The sequence below is a fragment of the Neopelma chrysocephalum genome, unplaced genomic scaffold, assembly GCF_003984885.1.
Source record: "Neopelma chrysocephalum unplaced genomic scaffold, ASM398488v2 Primary Assembly neopelma1_102, whole genome shotgun sequence".
Lineage (NCBI taxonomy): Eukaryota > Metazoa > Chordata > Aves > Passeriformes > Pipridae > Neopelma > Neopelma chrysocephalum.
Genome location: NW_020897765.1, coordinates 4,267,760 through 4,287,264, shown reverse-complemented (window position 1 = coordinate 4,287,264; position 19,505 = coordinate 4,267,760). Strand labels below are relative to the sequence as shown.

Sequence of the window (19,505 nt, the reverse complement as noted above, 5' to 3'; positions counted from 1 at the left end):
TATGCTTAAACCCATCTAATACTACTATCAAGTTGCATAAAGAAATTTTCAGAAGCAGGCCCTATAGTTTTTCTCCAGTTCTTATGCCATAGAAAGCTAAACACGGAGCTTTTAAATTTTTTTAATGTCTTTTATATGTAAGGAGCAATGATTTATATGTATATGTATATATGTATTTTATTTGGTAAGGAGCAATGATCTTATCCTGAATAATGTGAGAACAGAAACAGGCAAGTTATTGTCAGGGTTGTGATAATCTTGAAATATTTTTATTCAGCTGCACCTAAGCAAATCATTCCAGACAGATAGAGTTGGGTTCCAGAATCCTACAAGTATTTAGAGAGGATGAGACAACCCTAAAGAATAACACTGTGTCTTCTTAAAAATTGTATACAAAATACTGAATTTAACAGTTTCATGAGCTACAAAAAGCATATCAAAAGTTCAGAACATATATACAGCACATCTTTTCAGAATGGAAAACTCATATTTACAGATGAAGACATTTTACACATAGAACTTGGTCTCTGCACTTAATTAAAATGGTTTTGACACTTAGAGCCTTTTCATGCCATAATGAGAAAATGGTTTTAAGATAAAATAAAGTAGTCTTATCCAATTTAATTGAAGTATTTGTAAATGCTGCCCCTTTTCATTTTGCAAAGTAAAAAGGACATTTAAATAAAGCAATCAAGTCCTGGAAATGTCCATTTAAATAAAACACCTCTACAGTTCAAATCCATCATGAAAGCAAGTCATTAAAAATATCAGAACTGTTCAGCAAAATGCATGGACATATACTTTGGTAAGCTCTGATTTTTGTTCAGCTTCTATCATCTTTCTTTTGAAAGATGGAAGTATTTTCTGTCACCAGTCCATATGCGTCAGATTCAGGTTCTAAATTATCCAAGTAGAATGGAGATCAATTTTGCCACCACATGTACATTGAGGCTGTTTCCCAGAAGACGATAGCATTGCTTTATTGTTACTTTTTCAGGAAAGCCTAAAACAAAAACATACAGTGCAACATCATTAGTCTGGGTTTGTTCCTAGTTTTCAGTCTACTCCTTTTTTCAGTGAACAGTTCTTAATGCAGTTATCACAGGCTGCAGCATGGTTCACCCTCCCCTCCCAAAAAATTCATAAAGTTACAAAATAAGTCCTAACCAATTCATTGGATTTGAATCTGTTCTTTTGTTAGCAAAACTGCCATCTCTAAGCTTTCACAAAAGGCTTCAAAACATTTCTCTGTTGTGTAATTAATGCTGATATACCTTCCCTTCACAGAGCTCAAAGCATCCAGCAGTATCAGGGAGGGGCAGCAGCCACCTAAACCACTGCACAACTGCTGCTCTAGAGAACATTCACAAAAGAACACGGCAACATCAGAAAGAAAATGTGATGATTCTGCAAATAGACTAAATTGCACTTCCCAATAAGCTTTATACTGTACTTCCCATCTGAGCCCCCATAACCAGTTCAGGCAAATCACACAAGTCTCACGGTGCAATATACCACCAGCAGATTAAATTATGAGCAAGGCTTATTCATTGAGTGATCAAGCAGCTGAACAATTTTCCATGTAATTCAATGCTGACCCTATTAAACACACTCAGAAATACAGACAGTGTCAGAAATATCTTACCATGGTAAGTGCATGGACCGGCAAAAAGAAGGGAGGGCCAGAAAAAAATTAAAATGGTCCAGGTATTGTGAAAGGGCTGTGTTGTGTACTGAGTGCACAGTCAAAGCTGACCAAGCTCCTGAGAATGAAGTTTTCAACAGCCAGCTGGTCTGCTCTAACTGTTTTCGCTCGTACTCTTACCTTACTCCACCTGTGAGGTAAAGTGCATTTGCTTCAACCCGAGTGAAAGACTAATAGCAGTGGTGACTTAACTGTGAGGGACATTTACTAAGCTGCTGAAATGTGACCACATTCAATTATTTGATCATTCCCTAAAAAGAAACACTTAACTTTGACTCTGAGGTCATCACCATTGTAATTAGCTTGGATGCATTTGTTTGTGCAAAAAGTGATATGATATATATGTTCTGAAATTTTCACAGCATTTCAGAAAAAATTCTTTTCTTGAGACAGCTCAGGAGAGAATGTGGTTGGACAGTTATTGAGCCAAGGGAGGCTCTGAGGAGCAGGAGGTGTCTGGGAGGAGTTGTTCCATCCTTCTCTGCCAATTATTAATGCCTCGAATGTGGACTGCTTTGGTAAACACATTTTCTGCCAGCTCCATCCACTCTGCCTAGCTTCCTGGCACTCACATTTGGGCAACCATTCTCTCTTTGGAACAATCACTTGCAGTCCCATACACACTTCCTTAGATGGAGTTTTCACATTCCATCAATGAATAAGGTACAGAACCAGCACATTTTAAAAGAGTATATGAAAATAAATATGTATTTATGCACACACACATGCATGTGCACTTACAGCCCAAGAAGCTTATCTGAACCCTGAGAATTTCATAGTTTCTCCTTCTGCCTCTTGGCAACTGAAGGCCAAGAATTAATTTTCAGATCTCACAGTTTCCTTTATTCCAAGCCTCCTCCCTCTGACTGTTAACATTATCTTGCACTGCCTATCTTCTTGGCTCAAGAGTAGCCTTCACCAGAAGGTCAGATTCAACAACTCATAGTATGCTGGCACTTGCTGCACAGCCCTCACTGTACTGTTTAGGACACGCTACCGGACAATATTGTGGTCTTGACTACTGCACTGTGCTGGCTTTTGTTTCCTAAAAGCTTACATACACTGCTAATAAGAAACACATCCTGACATCACCCTCATGAAAGCAGGTCACAGGTGCAAGAATGCTCTGATCACTTTTAATGATATTGCTGTGGGACCCACAGGAGGGACTAAGACAAATGACTGCAGTATTTCATTGAACTGTAGTGCAATTACTATTTATGTAATTAGATGTTAAAAGCATAAATAAATCTGATATTAAAGAATTACTTTAACTCTGGACCTCATATATGGGAAAAGGCCATCAACTTGTTAAAATACAGAACCATTTAGACACAATCATACAGAACAATTTAGGCACAATCATATTTCTTCTGATGATACTACAGCTGCAGCTAGTAACAGCATCTGTTACAAAGCTCCTGACAGTCTGTTCACTGTAGTTTTCAGCTTATAGTTTTCTCATTCTTTAGCTTCTTGGACCAACAACATATTTGCAGTGGGTACATCTCTAGGCTTTCTGCTGTTGAAAATTTTAGCCCAAATGTTGCTGTCATTAGAGAACACAGGAGCAGAGAAATTATAGCACATTTATCCTCTGAAAATACCATGTTTCACTATAATGAGTTGAAGTTTAATATGGGAGAAATGCTGTGAGGGAAACACCCTTTACTGCAGCCATAAATATATCCTCTTTCAAAAAAATCCACAGCTTGCAAATTCTCAAAAGAAACTGACATTACAGTACCTAAATTTACTAAAGATTTCAGTCAGCCTACAGTTGAGTAACATTTTTTTAAGCAAAGAGTGGGAAATGCTTTAAACACAAAGAAATGCCAGACTTGTGACTCAGAGTAGGCTTGTTCTGCCTGTGAATCAGGATTATATGTGAGAGGAAGACACCGGATGAGAGAAGCCTGCTTTATGTGTTGTGAAAGTTGGAAAAATAGTATAGAGAGGGCAGAGAACTGCAAGAACTGTAAAGCAGTTATAATAATAACTGCCATAATTATGGCAGAAGGGTACTGCCCTCTGGCAGGTGGAATCTGTCCCTGTCCTTCCTTCCAGAGTTCCTGCCTGACAAAAGACAAGTCTGCTAAATGAGCACATTGAAGATGGTGATGATCTGGATGGTCCTCAAATTCAGAAGCCTGACTTCTCTTGAGAGTTCAGTTCTGGTTTGAAAAAGTATTGAACATGACAGCTGTCCCTGAAGATGAGCTCTGAAGAGAAAGCATGGTATCACTCCAAGCACTATGAAACAGTAAATAGCAGGTTTCGCAAACTGCTCACCCTAAATTAACAGTTTTACAAACATAAATTTCTCCATTGTCTTAGTTCTCCCTCTGTAAAATAAAAGCAATGTTAACTCTACTGACCTCAGTGATATTGCAGAGACAAATTTAACACTGGAAAACACCAGCTGTATTTAAAAAAAAAAAAAAAGGAAAATGAACAATTCAGTGCTCAAAAGAGATCTTGAACAGCGTGATAAGCCTATACAAGCCCGATCCAACTCTGTTTAGTTCAAGTATCTTGACATCAGGCTACATCAACACAGAACAGAGTTGTGCCATGAAAAAGGCTGTCTCCAAAAAGAACACATCTATTAAAGAAGAGAGGCTATGAAAAAATACTGTATGTTGGCATGTAACTCAACACAGCACACACCTGCAAGCAAGCTCAGTGCTGGTAACTCTAGCATTTCGCTGTGCAGCCTTGATAATGTTCTTCAAATGTAGCAATTTTGAATATAACAAGTATCAAAAAGACAAACTAAAACTGCAAAAGAAAGAAATATAGAGAAACAAGTTCCACTCCTCAGAACTCTAAGTCACTGAGGAAGTCAAAGAAAAATACAACAAATTACTCAAGGTCAGTGCTGCCTCAATCCCTGAGCAACCTGGTCTAGCGGAAGGCGTCCCTGCACATAGCAGCAGGGCTGGAAACAAATGATCTTTAAGGTCCCTTCCAACTCAAACCATCCTATGATTCTACAATTCTATGGATGCTTTTGTTGCTGAGTGACAATAAAGTGATCTGCTGTGATATCAGTAGGCCAGTTTCTTAGCAGATAGTAACAGCTACACTTTCCTGCTCACCTTGCTTTACAAGCAGAATTCTGATGAATTTATTTCAGGTTTAATTGTTGTTGATGTGTATCCAGTGTACTGGTACTGCTGAGTCTTGTTCCTTGACTCCCTCTTCTTCACAAAACCAGTTAGAAAAATAAGTAACTGATCAAGGGCTAGGGTTGCCTTTTGTAGAAAATAGAGATGACTTAACAGATTGGTTACTCCTGAACAAAGAACTATCTGTATCTTCTGAAATTCCCTGTCAGCAGCTGTAAATGTGTGGAACGGAGAAAGCAAGCAGCTCCAACTCTGAGAACCACAAACAGACCTCCTAAGCTGGCAGGATATGTTGACTTACCACAGTTGTGAGTAACACTGGCTGCTGAGCAAACAGTTTCAACTTTAAACAAAGGTATTCCTTCACTGTGATTCAGAAACAGACCACTTCTCATGCCAAAATTTTTCTCTTCGCTTGTGAAGATAAACCTAACCACAGAAGCTGGCTCTTTCAAAATATTTAAAACTAGTGGAAACTCAGAGAAATTCAAAGTTAGCCAAATTACAAGAATAAATCAATCATAAGAACTGAGGAGTCAAAAAAAATTGTAAAATAAAAGGAATGCACTAGTCCCTAGTAAAAAAAAAAATACATTGGCATCTCTGAAGAATGATGTAGAAATGGATATTTAGCAGCACATACCAAATTCCAAAGGGAATCCATGAAGATTTGCTATTTCTCTTGGAGTAAAGTACCTCAGTTTTAGTGTTGACAATTTCATAAGCTTCTCTTCTTCTGGTAACTCCTCAATATGTTTAAACACTGATTCAAGCTATGAAGAATACCCAAAACAAGAAATATTACCAATGCAGGCCAAATATGTAAAATTTACAGTCACATCTTAACAGAGTATTTCTTTAATATCACAGTGCCAAAGACAATAGCATGTTTTGCTTGAAAGTGTAATTGGGATTGTATTTTTTCAGCAAACATCTCAACACACAGACTTGCAAGAAAGAAATCAATGCTGCCACAAGGGCGCTCATAATTTCTTCCTCCAGTTCCAAGCTATACCGATAGTTAATGAGGCAATCAAAGAACTATAAACATTTGTTAATGACAGGACAGTGACTCAATAGAACTCAACAGCAGACCATTCACACAAATTAAGCTGTATGGATGCAGCTGTTTTAATACACTTGCTTTGAGATTATCCTGAATTCCAGAGCTGCATTCTTATTATGCTTAGAAATGCCCTATAATATTACTGAACAGCACCAAAGTGCAGGAGAAAGTGCTTGTATACAAAACAAGCTTTGTGAAAGGTATCTTTGAATGCTGATTCAGCAGTACAATTATTATTACCTTCTCCAGTGCCTAAATACCACTCTGTGGTGAACTTAGTATCAACAGTAGAACTTTTCAAAATATTCTTCCCAGACAAATAATAATTTTGAAATTCAAACACGTTAAACATTTGACAATATTTACTGGATCATCTGTGTACAATGAATGGCCCTCGATTCACAACACTGTACTGTAGTTTATGCATAGAACTAGTAATTCTAAATGTTTTCATATACCCCTGTGAAACCTCTGTGTGATACTACAAATAATAAAATAGTAGCAACTCACATTCTCCCCACAGAGAGGCACAGATATAATTTATAATTGTGGTCTAAACAAAGTGCTGTTTAGGAACACAAAGTAAACCAATTGGAAACTCAGTTGCCGTAAAATGTACTTTAAAAAGCTTTTTTTCTTACAATATGCACAATATCAAAGGAGAAGACAGGGAAAAAAGTTTTGAAACAAGTCTCAAGTTTTAAACAAGTCATTCTAGTATGTTAGTCTACACACTCACCTGTACATCTACTGCTGTCTGCAGAACTGAGCCTGTCCCCTCTACATAGTGTCCATACCTTAACAACAACAATAACAATTTTAAATTAATATTTTCACTGGATCTCGTAGAACTGACAACTGCAAAGATGCAGGGAGGTTACTTAGGTTCTTTTGCCTTGATTAATAAATAGCCTCCTAGACAGATGAAGCAAAAGGCCTCGCTATAAACAATGTTAACCCCTGGAGTGCAGTACCCTCTGAACGTGCTCTCGGGGGATGAGTCTGCACTCAAAGCACAGACAAGGGTTTATCCACACTAATGCCTTACTACAAGGCAACTTGACAAGACCCAGGAAGTCAAGCATAACATCACCAAAAAGACCCATCTACAGTGCCCAAACCAATTTTACAGTTGGGCAAAAAGGTATTAAAGGTCAATGGTCCCAGTGGTTCAAATTAGCTCTCCTTATTCAAAGGAGGACCATTAGTGTGTGCCTCCAGCTTTCATGTCAAACTATTAGGAATGAAGTGGTTCAGTCAGGTTTAACTTTCATGGCTTGTGGATTTTCCACTGAGGGAAGGGGGTTGGCCAGGCATCTATGCAGAGCACTAGCAGAAAGAAAGAAAAAGAATAAATCCAACTACAGAGTAAGCAAACTTATGATAGCTGTTTTGTATGCTTTCTGGTTGATTGCATAACAACATGTTTACTTTGTAGTCTCTTCAAGGCTATAATTTAAATGTAATTGTGGGCTTTAAGAAACATAGTCTGCTGGTCTAACTATGACAGTGTTTGAACATCCTGAACACAAAGAGGCTGAGCCAAGACAACAGATGGCTTTGTACTGTGAAAGAACTTCAGAAGATGCCCTGCATTAGAGGGATTTTGATAACCTGTCATCACTAACATTAGTTATTACATTAACAGATAGTATTCTCTAGTTTTATCTCTACATCTGTAAAGACAATTATAAAGGTCTTTTGCTCCCCTGGGGACCCATTCCTACAGAATGGCACCGGAACAAGCTATGTTTCAAGCGTTTCTAATTCCACAGTGAATAAAGGAATACTCTCCCTTCAGCACAGACACAATGACCCAGCAAGGCTCAATCTTGAGTATTTTGTCCTCAGCTGAAAAAGCTTACTATCAGTTCTACCAATAACAGTAAGAGCAGAACTCATTTAAAATAAAGTGCTTACAAATATTCCTCCAGATCAGAACAGAAAACCTAAACACTGAAGCAGATTAAAAACATGTGGAATCCAACTGTGTTGTAAATACATCATCTTTAATTGGTTAGTTGCATTCTGAAAATTCTCTAATACCAAGTTTAACAATGTAACAGACATAGCACTAAGGAATTCTCATCTTCCCCTTATAGAGTATCTGATCATATTTCAGTTTAATATATCTTAGCCCAAATAAATAAATGAGGTAAATTTCAAAATGGTATTTAAGAGTTTTATTAGAGGGAAGAATCTTTTAATAGGATCCATGTTACAATAAATATTCCAGTCTAAATAATTAGTAGTAGAGTACAGAACTCATATCCCAAAAAATCCAGTTGGTGTCAATGTGGTTTGAGGGCTCTGCGTGTGTGTTGGTTTTTTAACACAGATGTGAGCAGATGGCCAATGCAATGATAGCTGGATTGTTATTAATTATTATTCCAGCTGCTGACTCCAAAAAAAATAATATTCCTACCTTAGACCCAGAACATAATTAATTTTTATCACAGTAAAAAATGATGCATTGATTTTCTGACATCTCATTACCAGTTACTATGAAAGAAGTTGGCTCAAGAAATTACAGTCTTCAATTTTCATCTGATCCAAGATTCCCCCCCCCTTTATTTTTGTAAGCTTTGAAAAAAAAAATCTTTTAATTTCATACATATATTATTTGTGGGTATATTGTATCCTACACTATGACTGACAAAAAGTAATTTCCACAAAGTGAGAAAGCATTTCTGTAATTGGTATTTACACTATTTTGGAAGGTATTCCTTCTCTTGTCAACAGCATATCAAGAATTTGAAGTATGTCCAGAATTATTATATCTAAAGAAGCAGTTTTCACTTCCTCTGTCCTTTAAAATGGATAATTTCCTCCCATAACTTCAGTCACCACAAACTCCTCAGAGAAACCATAGTGTTTGTAGTCTCAAGGAGCTTTGCAATCCCCTCCCAAGTGCCTAGAAGTCTAATGTTAGAAGGCAACATAGAATTACCTGCTTGATCTCTCATGCATCCCAAACCATTACATTCTGCCCTATACAGCATTAAAGCCTTTCAGGAGACAAAACTGGTATGTCAAAGGCAGAAAGGCAAAAAACACTGATAAAACTACAGAATTTGAGGTCCCTGGAGAAGGTATACCCAGATTATTCCCAACACACAAAGCTTGCTGGAAGTATCTGAAAACCAAACGGAAACGAAGGAAACTCTTCTCCCATACTCAAAGCTGATGGTCAGTGACTTAGAAGAAAGACATCAGACAGGCATAACAGCAGAGGGAATCTCTGTACTACCTGGAGTGTAGGCTCCATTCAGGGGCCTGTTTCCTAAATCCCATGCTTCAGAGAAACATAAAACCAGAACTCCTGGAACAGATACAGCAGGGACCTATTCTTGGCCTCAGAAAGTGAAGCTTGAGATCTAATTATAATCATTCTCTTAATGCAGAGCTGTAAATGAGATAATCAAATTGAGAACCATGTTAGCAACCTTTCTTCCCAAAGGCTCTTAAAAAAGGGAACAAAGACAGAAAACCAGATTCCTACATTTTGAGCCAAGACCTACCACCACAACTGCCTGGCCTGTCTCCTTCCACAGCAGCAGAAAGGCAACAGTCATGTTCTCTATCAGATTTCCCACTACTATGCACACAAACTTCATATTAACTACTCAGGAGCCCCCTTAAGTGGGATTTTGATAACCTTGACCACAAACTACCACGACATATTCTAGTGAAACCACAAGTGACCAATTTAGTTTTGATGACGTTCAAGGCATACATGGGATACGTGAGAGACCATTCTGGCCTAAGGTTTTTGTTTGATTATTCTAGTTAAGAAACAGATCTCACAAGACTCTGACTCCTCCACAGCTCAAAAGAGTAAAGGCAGAAAAGAAGGCACATATATGTCAATGAAAGCTAGAAGAAGGGCTTTCCTGTTGTACAGATTTTGAACTTTTGAAATTGTTTTTCTTTTTTTTTTTTGTCAAAAAGTTAAAAATCACAAAATCTGCAGGAAGACTGTCAATCTGGCAGTCTAATTTCAACTAGTAAAAAAAAAGTTACAATTGGCATTAACTGATCATCTAAGCCATTTTATTGATACATTCTGAGAATTAAAAAAACCCAATCTAATTAGAAAAATTTGTCAATATTAGCAATATTGACAAACAATATTTTTCCCACAAATTTCCTGGCTCCAACTGGCATTTTTCAATATAAATGCATTCAGCGGAAAAGCTCCTGACCAGTTGTACACGGAGTTTCAGAACACTCACCAACTTCAAGCAGTCAAACTCAAAATTGCAAGGTACAAATTAGAAAACTACCAGACAGAAAAGCACTAATGTTCTGCTCCATCAAATATGATTTATAATGCAACAATCTAACTGGTTTCATGACATATGGCCAATCCACAGTTATTCTGATCTACACAGCTGAAAAATCCAAGAAATCAATAAAATGTACAGCAGAGACAGATTTAATGAGTAATGGATCTGTCATGCCTGACACTCTGTAACTTCACTGAGCAATATAAAGAAATTCATTAATGAATCAGCACTATACCAGTCTACTGGAACCATATTTCCGCAGGGGTAATTAAGCTGCTGTGAAGGTCAACAACAAATGGCAACTGTTTTTTGTGAAAGTCTTTTTGGAGTGGGCACATAACGTTCTGCCAGAGAGATTCTCATGCTGGCATTCCACTGGACCAGGAAGCACACTATGTAAGGGGATTTCTTTCAGAGGCTTAGGGTTTTTTTATGAAACATATCTCTGTGTCTTTACAGGACACAAGCAAAATTACACTTAAAATTTCAGGATGTGATTCAGCAAAACATTTTCTTTGCAACTTACCCTTTTGTAAAGCACGTGGATCTCCGGCAGGTGGGTTTAACAATGTCTAGCAAGAAAGCATAGCGCAATAAGGACTTTGGTGGTAAAAAATACCGACTCATTTCTTCATTTTCCTCTTCCAAGAAATCTTTTAACATTTGAACAGAGCAGTCATTATCCTGATCATGTTTCCTTTCCATTTCTTCTACTGTTTCAAGCTTAAAAAGAAAGGTCCTTTTTGGTAAACTCTTCTTGCTGCTGCAATCTGGACCAATGTTTGGATCCAGATTCTTCTCTTCAGAACACAAGGAAGAACTAGTTTCACCCACTTTGTCAGCAACTTTGTCCTTGTGTAAGTCTTCTGGATACTGATCTGGGAATCTTGTCAATATCTAAGAAGAAATTGTGACCAAAAAAATAACTGTATTTAATAAACAACTTGGCAGCCGATCCTGTGGTAAGAATTCTTTCAGAGATACTCAGAATAAAGCAAGTAACCTTTTGATGTTATTTTCATTAAGATTCCAAAAAACAGTTGCATCAAGATTTGCTGACCTATCAGCAATGATATCAGGAACAACCGCAAATAATTGCCTTTGCAAAAAGACCTTTCCCAGGGTGTGAAACATGGAGCAGAATGACCTGTTTTCTACCCACTATCAGCCACAGTCCCCCAGCTGTTTAAAGCCATCTCAATCACAGGCATGCACATCAGTCCTTAAAAAACTCAGTATCCAGGCTAAAAAAAAGAGACAGAATTAAACTTTTCTGTTGGTATTACTGATCTCTCTTGTCCATTCATCAGCACACACCATTAAACTGAAAATTTAACCCTCAATCTTAATTAAATGAAGCAAATTAAACTAACACTCACCTGACCAGGAGCTTGAAAGGAAAATGGTTCATGGTGAAGCTTTGCAATTAGAAAATATCGCAGTCTAGAATTGGGAATGCCAAGCTGTAAGCAAAATTCACAAGCCTTTAGTTCATGTGATAAAGAAAAAGTGGTCTATACCACCATACAAGTTATCTACCATTATATACAATAACAGAATTATGACATACTAATATATTTGTGACTTCAGACATATCAGTACTAGCTAATAATATCTAAACACTTGTAACTTCCGTACCCAGGTATTTCCAAGGAACTAAGCAGGCAATAATTCCCTGTACCTCACAGTTTTGACTTTCTCTGTAAATGAACAGGAATGCAAACAAAATTTTATGTGATGTAAGAAGAAAAATTACATGCATCACGATTTCTTGGGACAGGTACTACCTGTCTTCTATTAAAAGCAGAAGAGTCTCTCTTTGCATTTCTGGACAAGGAATTGTAAGACATCTAACAACGCAATAAATCCACCACAACTGGTTTTCAAGCTACGCTCCATTAGCTTCTCTCAAATATTTACGGTACTTTACTGATTCCAGTTAGTCTTGCACAACCTGAAATCTCTCTCAAACTCTTTTTTTCAGTTGCCAGGGAAACATGGAAACAAAGCTCCTCCTCCCACAAGTAACGGTCACAGTTTCTGTGCTGTGATATTCATAGGCACAGCACTTCTAAAGCAATGAGGCTCCCACAGGGAAAACCACCTTCCTGGTTACAGTGTAAATTCATGCCTTCTTAAAAATATCAAATAGCAGCAAAGGACTAGGATCTGAACACAAACAGTAATAGGATTATGCCAGTATGAGAATCAGAAGTCATGTTCAGATAGTTTTCTAATTCAAGAGTACCCTCAGCTTTGGGCATGCCTCTCCCTTCTAATACAAAAGATCATTTTCAAACGTTCTTGGACTCAGTGAAGTTTGAACAGGTAAACAATATTATAGCAATTTTAATACTCACACAGGTTGGAGACAAGAGAAATTCTTGGTATTGAAATCCACATGTTGCAAGTGTTCGCAAAAGTTCATTTCTGGCAGTGAAAAGAATCAAAAATCAATTACTCCTGTCACACAACCCTTAGGCCCTTTATTTATCCCAAATAAAAACACACTAAATGCAACATCATATGTACCAAGGCATTCACTGAAGGAACTGGGATAGCAAATTACAGATACAATGCCATTCATTTCTGAACTTCAGAGACAACATAAAAAGTTCAGTGTTAGTGACTATTACACATTCACAGGCATCTCACTCCTACTATGGTGCATATGCCCCTTCAAAAATCAACCCATCTCTAGGAGAGTGTGTCAGCAAGGAAAGTAATCAGAGGGCAAGAAATCCTCTCTATTGGGAATCATAAAACAGGAGATTAAAACTATTACTAATAGCTCACTACTTCCCTGTGCTCACATACACAGCAACGGCTAAGCCTAATGAAAAGGCTAACTCAAGGGATGACAAAAACTGGCAGCTTTGATAATAAAAGCAAGGTAGGACTGTACTTTATAAACTATGGAAAAACACTGTAATGGAAATAATTTTAAAAATACTTGTCTTTTCTATTACATGGAGATGCACTGGGCTGGAACTACACAACAGGCTGGAGCTTTGACCCGCACCTGGCACTGTTTGTAATACTGCATCCCAAGTGCCATAAGAGAAAGCAAGCATTCTAACTGGGTAGTTTTCTGAACTACAGCTTGCTCCAAGCACTGGCCAGCGAGGCATAGCCTAGGGAATCACAGGGAGTAGAGCAGAGAACCATGAACACTTAAACAATGAGAAAGGTGAGCATGACTCCCAGCTGCCTGCCAAACTCATTAAGGAGCATGATATCCAGGGTTAAGGAGCATGCTACAGAAAGAACATACTCTATTCCAGAAAGAACTGAGAGGGAAGACTGCAATCCCCTGTCTCCTGCTTTGGCCACAAGAGAGGAGACTGCTCCTGCTGTCACTAGGTAATTAGATAATGACACCTTTCCTCTTCCACATGTCAGACCAAGACTATACACAGTCTTCATACTGTATCTGCGGACCATTTGCTGGCAGCCCTGAACCAGGGATAACCTACTATCACCAGAGATACTCAAGAAAGCCCCTAGACTGTACTGTGATTTTAACACAAGATACCATGGGCTTCTGCCATGAATAAAACCCTAAAATCTCTGAGTGCTGATGTTATTTTTCTTCGAAAACTAGTGTGACCCTTTCTAAAGGGTCCTGTCTTCTAAAGGAGACAGGATCATCGAAATCACTGGAGTCAACTTGTTACAATGTATTTTATCTGCTTAGAGAAATAAATAGTTATTTAGCAAGTTCCTTTCACAACCTAAGATTTTAATTCCTAAATTTAAACCATATTTTTAAGTCATAGCTGTTACCTGTCCCATATCACTCTATTTTGTTAAGTCAAATTCTAGGAAATAAAAATCCCACCTCCCCCTGCTAAAGAAAATATCCTTTATTACTAAAGGAAAATATCCTTTATTACTATTAAACTAAAACCTGCATAAATTAATTAGACTTTACCTTGCAGAAGAGGATTCAAATCCTTTAACATTTTCTAAAAGTAGGTATTTTGGAAGCTTTTGAAGCCTAGGAAGAAAGAAAAGCAAATCAGAAAATCAGAGTAACAAGATGTAAAGTACATCATATTCATCCACGGATTTGTTCAGCTATCAGAAAGATCAAAGTATTTCCACATCATGTTGGCTGGTGAAGTTTACCATCCTTAAAAAATGTACCTCAAATCATTCTCAAGTGAATTAAAAACATGGACTGCTGGTAAAAACAACAAACCCTACCTATGTTTAGATAAACAGCTGCACTCCATGCACATACTTTTGAAAATGCTTACCACTGTTCATTTCCTAAAGCGCAATTATTGTTATTCAACAGCTTGTAATAGGAAAGATAATTGTTGGGGGGAAAAAGATCCCTATTTAGCCATAAAACTTCTGTTTTCAAGTGCTTATATCTGCAATCAATGCCAAAATGTCACATCACCTTTAGTGAAAACACATCAGAACCAGTGTTCATCTAACTGATCTAAGAAATATAACATGTTTAGAGCTCGAACTGCAGATAATCTTAATTTTCTATACTTAACTTTTCCATTTTGATGGGGGGAAGGGAAGAAGGCATCTGAGATTTAGCAAGATCAGTGCAAAGGTCTGGAAATAGGCACATTCCAAAAACAGCACGTTAAATCTCTGGAGAAATGAACATGCCCAAACTGTGCCAGGGACCATTCCAACAATTCAGAAGCATAGATGATTCAGATTCAAGTCTCTGGGAACATTCTGTGGCACTGATTAACTCTCTGGTAAGGCTACTGTAGATACACAATATCTGTCACACACTGAGATCTCAGAGCAGCATATAGAAACAGGATACTTATGCTCCCAGACAGCAGCTCCATGATTATTTAAGTCAATAAGTGACTTTGAACTTCCACTGCTCCAAATCACAGCAGAATTTGCTTTAGCACATTCTTTACTACCACCAATTATTGACATTCATATGAAGAAATAAAAGAATCAATGCATCTCACAAGAAACTGGAAAATGTACAAGATACTGTGCCAAATTTAAAAATACTAAAAATAGTAGTGAAAAAAATAATACTAAACTGAAAAAAGCAGCAGCAGCCAAATTCCTTGCAGAGGAACGGAGAATATATCTGCTGGTATGTTTACTCATCCTCATCATCACCTACTAGGAAACTTCTTTTTACAGTAATGAATCCAGAGCATAGCCTGAAATGCAAGAGCTCATACAGGATCAACAGATCACAAGACAAGTTAATCACTATACAAAGAGTAAGTGTTAAGTACTTGGCAGGTATTAATGTTACAAATGTCTCTGTAAAAGCAGCACTTTGATGTCTTAGCACTGGATTTCTCCGGTTATGGCTTGGACATGATAAACAAGAAACACGTTATCTGGACCACTTGGGTCAGACTTTGTTTGATGGCTGGGTGCTCCAAGGATTTCCCAGGTCTTTCCAGATCCTGAAATTCTCCTTTCCATATCTCTAGTATTTGTCTTCCCAGGCTACCTTTCAGGCTCATTTCAGCGACATTTCATTATAAAAGGGTGAAAAAAAGGTAAGAACATCCATGGGATGAGAAGTTATTTTACAGTTTCCATAAAGTGCACACATGCCATACCAATTTAGAATGTAAAGTGATAATTCCTATATTAAGAATTTCCCTTTTTTGGGCTGTAATACTCCACACTCAATGTCTGGCAAACATATTATATTCAAAAAAAAACCCCAAATGCTATCTCATTAAAACATAAAACTGGAATTGAGAAACTGCAAAAGCCACCATTTTGAACATACTACAGACTACTTACATTAAGTGCTGCCTCCAGAAACAACCTGCCCAAGGGAGATAAGTGACAGGAGCAGTGTCTCATGGAGTGTTGAGATAACACAGTCACAGCCAAGCCCAGATCCTGTGCATCGTCATGACGAAAAACAGAAGTCCTGTAGTGTCTAAAGCTTTGGTTTTGAGACGGAAATGCTTCTGCCCTTTACCCAGCTAAGCCCACAACAACCAGGCAGCAATATTTCCACATTAATGCACAACAGTTTCTAAAAGCAGCCAGCTGCTTAAATGTGTCTCAGTTTAATGGAAAGGAATCCTGAGGTCAGGATTGCCTTAAGAGAAGGTACTCCTATTTCAACAAATGAGAAATTTACACACTACCTGCTGGTTTTCATTGTTTTGAAATTTCTGGGGACCTGAGTTACATTCCTTGTTCCACAAAAGGCATCCTTTGCAACTTCTGAAAAACCCATGTTCTCTCCCTATTTTTGTGTCTCTGCCAAAAGCAGGGAGAGTAGTAATAACCATTTTTTTTTACCTATTAATTGTCTAACTTACTGGGCTACAGAATCTATATTGTGTTCTGTGTTCTCTGCCACAGATTTCCTAGGTAATCCCTGGCAAGCCACTCAGCTGTTCCGTGTCTGTGTTCTCTATCTGCTGATGACAAGGGCAAAGACAGTTCCACCTAATGTTTTTGGCTGCAAAAAGTTTCTGGGTGAAGGATGAAGACCCTTTTTTCCCAGTGTTAACAGCAGTTTGAAAGAAAGGTTGTTTGGTACTGGTTTCCTTCTGTGCTGAAAGCACTCACGAAAAAAAAGAAAAAGAAAAAAGAAAAAGAGAGAGCAAACATCCCTTTGTCCTCCTCCAATCCTGAGAAAAAGATTAACCAATAGAGGAATATACAGAGAACAGCTGTCCCAGCAGAAGCAGGATTGCCAGGAATGGTAAGTGTCTGGTGGACTGTAACTGATGCAAATCCCCAGGCTCCTGACAATTGGTGCCCACTAGACATCTCAATCCAGAAGCACTGATTTCTGCTGGATAATCTCCCTAAACAACTGCCTGCTCTCCTTCCCCAGGAAGAGTTATTACTGTGTTACGCATCTCTTCCCCAAAAAGACTACATGCATTACGTGGAGCTGATTTTTAACACTCTCAAACCACTTTGCTTGCATTTACTGTTTCAGAATTTAAGGCATATGTTATACAAATAATTATGGCTATTTTATTAGGAACTGGGATCTGACCAGACATAACATGACAGATAAATACAAAGACAAGGACGTCGTTCAGACTGTGCAGTGCTATTTGAATTTTTACTATTACTACTCAAACAAGAGCTTGTACTACAAACCAAAAATACACAATCTGCTCCACGATATCTAGAAGCATCACCAAAAACACAGAACAGAGACTTTAGGAAGGAATGGGAGGGGGTGGAAGATGCACCACATTGTGCAGTCAGGAACACATTCAAACAAACTTTCAAATAAATGTTGCCTCTTCAAAAGATGACTAAATGTTGAATCTAAGCTTTTTTAATCTGGTATTTCAAACAATTTTCATGTTTCCTTGAGGCCAATTGGCAAACTATTGTATTACCTACTCCTGCTTCTACATAAAATCAACACAAATTTGACGATGAACTGAAAAAGCTCAATTTTTGCATTTATGATATAGCCACACTTTAAACAGACACACAATAAAAAGTAATCAAGAGAATGAAAACATATACAGCAACTAAGAGGTGATTATGGCATTAGTGAAATACAAGTATTTTTAAGTTACATATGATCATGTGAAAACAAGGAATACAACACAGTACTAGTAGTATCCCTGTCAAATATTACAGATGGCCTGTCTCACTGATATATAGACCTACTTAGTTACAACTAAGGCTTTAGAATAGAGCAGAAGTTCATTTATACCTTGGTAGAATATCAAGGATATAGAGAAAGCTCTTTGTCCGTGGATCTGATACATCACCTTGCAGGCCAATTCTAAGAGAGAATAAAGAAACACCTGTATATTACTTGGAGCAGACTGACATCTGAGACAGAATGCTGACACTTTTTGCTTTGAGTTTCAAAAGGGGATTCCGAAAAAGCATCATGTGCAGACATGAGGACGTGCTCACCGGGGCAGTGTCCTAAGAGATACTCTCAGGAAAGAAAGCCTGCCCTGGAATCCATCAGCTCACAGAGAAGTTCAAATTGAAGCGCTCAGTAATGAAATCCACTCCCCAGTCTGCAAAGTGTTTAGCATTCTGGTCTTGTCCAGCAAACCCTTTGAACATACTTGGCTCTGAAAGAACAAAAAACCCCCACTGGGTTTCTGGGAATACCCTGCCATTTTGCAGTGAATATATTAAATTATGTCTATGAATTAAAGCCTGAGTGCTCACCATTTTTCAGGATTGAGCTCCATGTGAATAACTTTGTAACCAATTTTCTAACATTAAACTAGACAGATTACGTAGGCTACAAAAATGATAACAATTCCAGACGTGCCCTTCCCTAGCTTATACTTGTATTAGCTCTTAAAAAAAGAATAAAACCTTTGTAGAAGAGCTTTAGCATGTCTCTAAATTAATCAGTCACACACAGATTTTGGGTTTCACCATATTATAAAAAAATCTGAAGAAATGATTCCTATATGCATCATGGGTTTGCATTAATAAATTTTTATAGATCAGCAACACTTTAGAGGGATTTCTTTTCAATCTTAGAGCATTCTCTGAGATATACTTTCTTACATAAGCAGTTTCATCACTATCTTTTCCATGAAGCTACTACATTGCATGAGTGTGCTTACCAGAATCTCATCTCCACTGGTCACTGCTGACAAACGATATGAATTACAAACTAATAGGACAAATAACATCTCAGTAAACTCAGTTCTTAATCAGCAACATATTTCTCTATATCATCCACAAAATAATTTCAAAGCCATTATCCTTCTGGTCTTGGCTAAAATAGAAATATTCCTTAGAATAAACTATTTGTGTGCATGTGCAATTTTCAAAGTACAAATAAAACCAGATTACATTCTTAAATCTCTGGCAGAATGAGGAATTCCAATCCTCCTCCTGGATTTGCCCCAGGAAAATATTAGATTGATACCTAAAAGGAGAGCCAGCACTCCTAAACAGCAAAATCTTCAAATTGCACTATTAGAGGAACTGGACAGCACACAAAATAGGTGCTGTAAGAAGCTTACATAATTTAAACTGAATTAACATCTACCTATTACAAGAAATGTGATCAATAATTAGGATGCTATTTGCAGCATTTCTTTTACTTCAGTAAACATCAATGCTACAACATTTTTGCTCAGGAAGATACAGAGATAAACCACACATAGTGTCACCCTTGAAAACTAATACAGCCCTCTCTAAAGGAGACAGGATCATCAAATAAAAGCAATGGAGGCAATTTGTTACAACACATATTATGTTCTTACAGAAATAAATAGTTATTTAGCAAGTTCCTTTCACAATCTAAGATTTTAATTCCTAAATTTAAACCATATTTTGAACCCACAGCTGCTAGCTGTTCCATCTCACTCTAT

The 19,505-nt window shown here is 37.6% G+C and overlaps 1 protein-coding gene across 11 annotated transcripts in view; it reads right to left on the bottom strand.

Annotated features, from left to right (window-relative positions):
- Positions 1–235: 235 nt before the first annotated feature.
- TRDMT1 (tRNA aspartic acid methyltransferase 1) overlaps positions 236–19,505 on the bottom strand; it is a 29,362-nt gene continuing 10,092 nt past the window's right edge. For 8 of the 11 annotated variants that reach the window (XM_027695718.1, XM_027695716.1, XM_027695721.1 and 5 more), the window contains 8 exons: positions 17,864–17,935; positions 14,126–14,191; positions 12,552–12,621; positions 11,571–11,654; positions 10,718–11,088; positions 6,642–6,699; positions 5,480–5,609; positions 236–1,003 (listed from right to left, as the gene is read on the bottom strand). In XM_027695718.1, the coding sequence (XP_027551519.1) occupies positions 903–1,003; positions 5,480–5,609; positions 6,642–6,699; positions 10,718–11,088; positions 11,571–11,654; positions 12,552–12,621; positions 14,126–14,191; positions 17,864–17,935 (952 nt within the window). In that variant the 3' untranslated portion in view covers positions 236–902. The remainder of the gene's footprint in view (positions 1,004–5,479; positions 5,610–6,641; positions 6,700–10,717; positions 11,089–11,570; positions 11,655–12,551; positions 12,622–14,125; positions 14,192–17,863; positions 17,936–19,505) is intronic. The other 3 variants (XM_027695714.1, XR_003536236.1, XM_027695717.1) reach the window with 3 other exon arrangements.